The sequence below is a fragment of the Dendrobium catenatum genome, unplaced genomic scaffold (genome assembly GCF_001605985.2).
Source record: "Dendrobium catenatum unplaced genomic scaffold, ASM160598v2 fragScaff_scaffold_421, whole genome shotgun sequence".
NCBI lineage: Eukaryota > Viridiplantae > Streptophyta > Magnoliopsida > Asparagales > Orchidaceae > Dendrobium > Dendrobium catenatum.
Genome location: NW_021318883.1, coordinates 200024 through 206097, shown reverse-complemented (window position 1 = coordinate 206097; position 6074 = coordinate 200024). Strand labels below are relative to the sequence as shown.

Sequence of the window (6074 nt, the reverse complement as noted above, 5' to 3'; positions counted from 1 at the left end):
CCATTTCATAGGGCTTAGAAATTTGAACTGCTACGCTCTTCTTTTGCTTCAGTTTGAAGTATTAAGGGCCTAAAACTTGAGAGGTTATCTTCAATAGTGGTGTCAATTTGGGTCAGCGGGTCGGGTTCGGGTCAAATCCGGAACTGACCCGGCACTGTTTGTTTATTTATTTATTTATTATTATTGTTATTACTATTTTATCTTCAACGGCACTTTGATTACCTTCAGAAGCAGGATCTGCATTTGGAGATTTTGTACAGTCTAAACTCTTTTTTCTGCTGCAAATGTTTGCTGATTGAATGATTGATATGGATGCCGACGGTCAAAGCTAGGTGTTAGGACTTTGGAACTAGTTAGCAATAGGCATCTTCATTAGTCTAAGGGAAGATTGGGCGAGCAGGAAATGCATAAAAGCCTGGCAGGCAAATCCCAAAGACAAACGATCAGAGTTCTAAAAAGTTGTTAGAGGTCTGGAAATTTTCAAGTCTCCACCCACAGTGCTCCCCATTAGGAGTGTAACTGAGCCGAGCCGACTTGTGTGTGGGCTCGAGCTTGACTCGTTAATGAGCTCGCGAGCAAAACTTATCGAACTACGAGCTAGAGTTCGTGCTTGACAAGGTTCGGCTCGCGAGCTCGCGGGGTGGCTTAAAATAGTTATATTTAGGGTATTTTTTTTTTAAAATTAATAATAATTTCATGCATGTATATTAAATTTTAGCCCACGTATCTTAAATTCCTGCCCACACATTTTCATTAATGTAAAAAAGATGGCAGCGGGCTTACGGTTGCTTTTCTTGTTAAGTCATATAGTTTATTTTCATTGCCTCGTTTCAAGTGAAGATAGTTTTTCATTAATGCAAACTATCTTAATTTTGAAAGATGGGATTGAAATGGTGGAAAATGTGAACTTTTCATTTAGACGGATGCGACGTCCACAGACGAGAAAATGAGAACTGGGCGGGAAAAATAAAAAAATTGGACGAATGAGAAATCAAGCTGGCTCGTGAGCCGGCTTGAGCTCATTTATAGTGGGATGAGCTCGAGTTTGAGCTCACTTTCCGACTAACGAGCTGAATTCGATAGTACTAAAACTCAACTCGACTCGTTTACACCCTTACTCCCCATATATCTAAGAGTACATGCGTTTTTATAGATTTTTAAATGAGGCATTTTAGTCATTTTTGCTTGTGAATCCTAAAGATGGTCAATCTGAGTTCCAAATTGTATCGAAGTTATGGAATTTTCAAAGTCCAACGATTATTTTCATCCACGTCCTCTCAAATGTGGAGTATAGATTTTTTAGTGAGACATTATAGTGATAATTTCTTTTTTTAATAGATTTGGCATACCTTTTAGAATGAAAATTGCTAAAAAATTTTTGCTTTGATTTGTATAAAATGGCTCAAAATTATCTTAGAAGCTCTAATGGCACCCAAATTAAAAGTGAGTTCAACACAATAAAAGTATTCTTGAATGGTAATAAAAAAATAAAAAAAATAAAAAATTCAAAATGGTGTGCATGGGTCTTAAAAATAGCCTGGACAGTTTTAGGTTGGCCTAGCTGCTACTAACCACTCTCCACTAGTGAAGTGTTGAGTGCTCCAATGTGGCTATATATGTTATTATTTTTATTATTTATTATTTATTTTTAAATTATAAATATTATTTTTATCAAGGGTGGGGGTTGGGGGGTACATCAAGTCTTTTTTTTTGTTACATATGGTTAATTACTCCTCCTGATAAAAAATAAGGATCTTTTTATCAGGTTGGGTCATTTACCTCATCTGACTAAGTAAACCAAGTACTATGATACCCCAGGATGATAAAACCATGAAATCTTGATCGGGCTCATCATCATTCCCCCCACCATATGCTTTTAAGTGCAAAATGATAAAAATTTTAATTTTAAATATCAAATTATTAATACCTAAAACCTGCTGCTACTATATGCAAGATACCATATATTTATTTGACGATTGGCCTTAATCTAAAGTTCTCTCTCATTATTAGGAGGGGTAATTAACTGTAGGGGCTTGTACTTATAGGAAATCAGAACTCATGTCATAAAATCCTTGTAAAATGTGGACAAAATCTCTGGGTAATGTCTTATTTCAAACTCAATCTGCCTTCTAAAAATTTGCCTCGGAACATACTCATTAAAACTTTTTGATGACTCGAAAAGAAAGAAAGGGGTCCGCGGAGAGTCCGGGGCGCAAATTTTTGGAGCCTACATCGGACCATCATCTTCTGACTATGGTCTTCTAACCACTATTGCTCGACTAAAGTCTTCCAACCACTGTTGCTCAATTATAGCCCTCTAATAACTACAACCCAACCACCTTGTCTAACTACAGCCCGTCCAATCATTATTACCTTACTACAATCATTTGATCACTATCTCCTAATTACATTCATGCAACCACTATCAGCCAACTACAATCCTTGAACTAATGTCCCCACCATCACCTGATTACAATACTTTGAACACCATCGCTGGACTATAATCCTTTAAACACCATTGTCTAATTACGGTCCTAGCTCCAACCATTGTCTCTTGATGATAGTCCTTCGATCATTATTGTTTGATTATATTTTTCCGACTATCATCACCCAACTTTGATCCTCCAATAACCATTGCCCAATGTCTATGATGTAACACATGAAGGTGTTACAATCACTAGGGCAAGAGAAAAAGCATATGAGCTCAAACCATGAAGAATCCATGAAGACTAACCATGAAAATCTACATCTTTTAATATTTTATGAGTTTGGACTTATGTGTTTATGAAATTTCATATTTTTATGTTGTAAGTGATATGTGGACTTCATCTTATTATATTTTGCTTTTGTTAGCATCCTTTGAAATATGTCTAAGTTTTGCTCACGGTAGCAAGGGTCGACCATGTTAATGTATGAGTGTGCATGGAGTTGGTTTAAGTAGTTTCCATATGAGACCAAAGGTTAGAGCATGAGGGGGTTAGTCCCCCTCTCTGTCTAAGATTTTCCTCTCATTAAGTTTTAATGAAGAGGTGTGTCTATTCATTAGAATTCAGTTGTATAAGTACTCTATTGGGACTGAAATGAATTATTATTATTGCACTTACATGTTTTGGAGAAAATTTTCAGGTGGCTTGGAGGATTGGTGGCTTGCCATACTCAAAGAGATTGGGTGATATATTTAATCCTCTACTTTGGTGAGTAGTTTTTTTTTTATATATATATAAATTTCCTTCACATTCCTTAACTAAAAAATTCTTTATTTGTCTTCTCTTAGTATTACTACTTAAAAAATCCTAAATCTCATTCCATTCCTATTAATCCATGTAAAATTACACATAGTTAGGATTGATCATATTTTCTAGAATTGTTGGACCAGCTCCATTCTTAAAATCATTTGACTAGCCTAACTATTAAAAACGCCACCAAAATCTCTAGATCGTTATTGCACATTTTATAACTCAATAATCCTAAATTTATTTGAAGTTATCCCAGTCAAAATTTTGGAGATCCACTCAATCCTAGTTGTATTTCTTATTTGTTATTCTAGTTCTACTTCTTGTCTCTAGTCAATAAAACAACCACACAAAAAATATCAAAATCAAAAACTTCCAAATCATATCTAGATCAAGGATGTCCATGATCCATACAAGTAGAATATATGAATTCTAATTTATCTATAAAAATCCACATAAAAAAACACTATAATTCAGATTTGATTCTTGTATTCTAAAAAAGGAGGGAAGAAAGATTTTTTTCTTGTTCTTTGAAATAATATCAAAACAATTCTTATTTGATAGGGTTATTTGCACAAGTCTTTTACGATTCAGAAGCAATTGTCTCTTGTACAGATTGAGGATTAATAGGCTATAACTATAGAATAGCCTATCCTCACGAGTTACCGCATTTATCCGAGTGATCCACAAATGACTAAAATCTCTCTTTTTCCTGCTCCTATTTCGATGAGAGGAAACCAAAGCTCTCATTCTTTGTTGAGTAGTTGTTCGAGCTAGTTAGTCGAGCCCCTATAAAGGTTGATACATTGTAACAGTGAATTCCAATTGGAGTGCGAAATGAAGTATTCTTCTCATCTTCTGATGCCATCTTGATCTGGTTGTACCCGGACGAACCATTCATAAATGAGAAGATCTCATGGGAGGAGTCCCAGGAAAGGTTCAATGCAATTGACGAGTTGTTTAAGGTATCTCTCACAGCTTGCATTCGATGCTTATTCTCTGACTAAAGTAAAGTAAACTTTAGTCAATTGAAGCCGGATTAGTTTAGTGTTGGAACCAAATCGACCCAAAATTAACCTGATTTTAACACCCCTACTTTTGATGCATACTTTAAGATTTATATTGAACTTCGCGGTCTCTAAATTTCCTTCTAAAAAAAGAACAAACAAACAATAATGATCTCTTAAAGATCACTCTAATAGTCTAATTCCTCAAAGCACTTCCAACTTAGGCCACGAAATATTATTATGTATATTATATTGTATCAACATCTTTGTCAATCAAAAGGAAAAACAGTAGTTATAACATATATATGAAAAATATTATTTAAATAATTTCAATTGATTCAGCCCCATGTTTTCTCCCTTTTTTAGTTTTTTTCTAAAAAAATCTTGATATCTCGCGACCCTCATTTATCTTTGTATGTGTTAGATCTTCATACAAAATTAAAACATTAAATAACTCTCTCCATGAATAAAAATATTCTAACACACAATAAATATGCCCCATTGAAAGGATATGAATCATCTCCATTCATCATGATAATTCCATAGCAATTATCTCTATATTTGATATGTACAGTTAATTTTTGCTGGATAGAATTGATTCAACCAAAATTTAAAAAGATTTTAAAACAACTATAGCAATCTTTGTGGCAAATAATCAATTGCATGCCTATAATGGATAATTGCACAGTAACATTATCATAATAAATGCTGAAAACCCTTATCCATCGCTTGTTTCGTTATTCAAGCTCATCCACCAATTCAAATTCAGTCAAAGTATCTTTGCTATTTCCTCCATTATTGTCTATTGATTGTTTGTAGTTAAGCCTGCAATAACCTTTACCTTTCTTTAACCAAGAGACCTTCCACAACCAAGCCGAGTTTCCCGCAAAACTCCAACCGTCCAATTCCAACGGCTCCCTCATCCAAATTTATAAAAATTTCCCCTTTATTGAAAAAAAACAATGAGAAAACCATTTGTCTACCGCAATCTCCTTCGTAATCTTCATGCTCGTTGAATTCCTTCTCAAAGCTTAACGCAAAGCAAATGGAGAAGGACAATCAGCCCAGCCATGTGAAGACCATCAAGGAGATCATGGACGAAGAGTGCGAAAAGGGAGAAGAGGTCACCTGGAGGCCTTTCAAAGATAACCTGCGTCTCCGCTCTGTGAAGACTCGGACTGCCACAACGGCTAAAGACGGCATCGACCATTCCCGCCGCCCTGACTCCCCGTTGTCTTGGAACATGCCGGCGAGAATGATACAGAAACGATCACCGCCGGCAAAGGAGAAGCCGGTGAAGATATCGTTGATGGCGTTGCTAGCAGATGAAGATGATGACGATGATTGCAACAAGGGGGAGAGGAATGGTGGTGGTGAGAGTGAGACGATGATGCCTTGTGGGCACACCATTTGTCACCTTCACCAGAGAGAGCTTCGGGCTAGCCATGAGAATTGCCCTCATTGCAGCAGCTTCATCATGGAGATTTTGGATGTCTTGTAAATTCTTCCTGTTTGTTCTTATTGTTGATGCTCATCACAATCACAATGGTGGTGGTCATGGAGATGATGGAGAATTATGTGTTTAATTGTTTGATGAATGATGATGGTGTATGATAATATTTACATACATACCATTTTATTTTTTGTTATTTACATATTTAACGCTCAAAATTTTAATGTCACATTCATATCATTTATATGAAATTTTAATATCAAATATATCACTCATATATTTTATTCTTACAGCCCATATCACATTATAAATTTTAATATTTCATTCAATGCATTCATATTTGTTCTATGGGTGATAGACCTATAATATTAGAGTTTATGT

At 35.3% G+C, this 6074-nt stretch overlaps 1 protein-coding gene across 1 annotated transcript; it reads left to right on the top strand.

Moving 5' to 3' along the window:
- Window positions 1–4919: 4919 nt before the first annotated feature.
- Window positions 4920–5895, top strand: LOC110110670. The gene has a single exon (XM_020842266.2). It carries the CDS (start codon window positions 5286–5288, stop codon window positions 5739–5741), a length of 456 nt encoding a protein of 151 aa, XP_020697925.1. The 5' UTR covers window positions 4920–5285; the 3' UTR covers window positions 5742–5895.
- The last annotated feature ends 179 nt before the right edge of the window (window positions 5896–6074 follow it).

Excerpts from the sequence above, each read along its gene's own strand:
- LOC110110670 (XM_020842266.2), top strand. The coding sequence starts at position 5,286 with ATGGAGAAGGACAATCAGCCCAGCCATGTGAAGACCATCAAGGAGATC.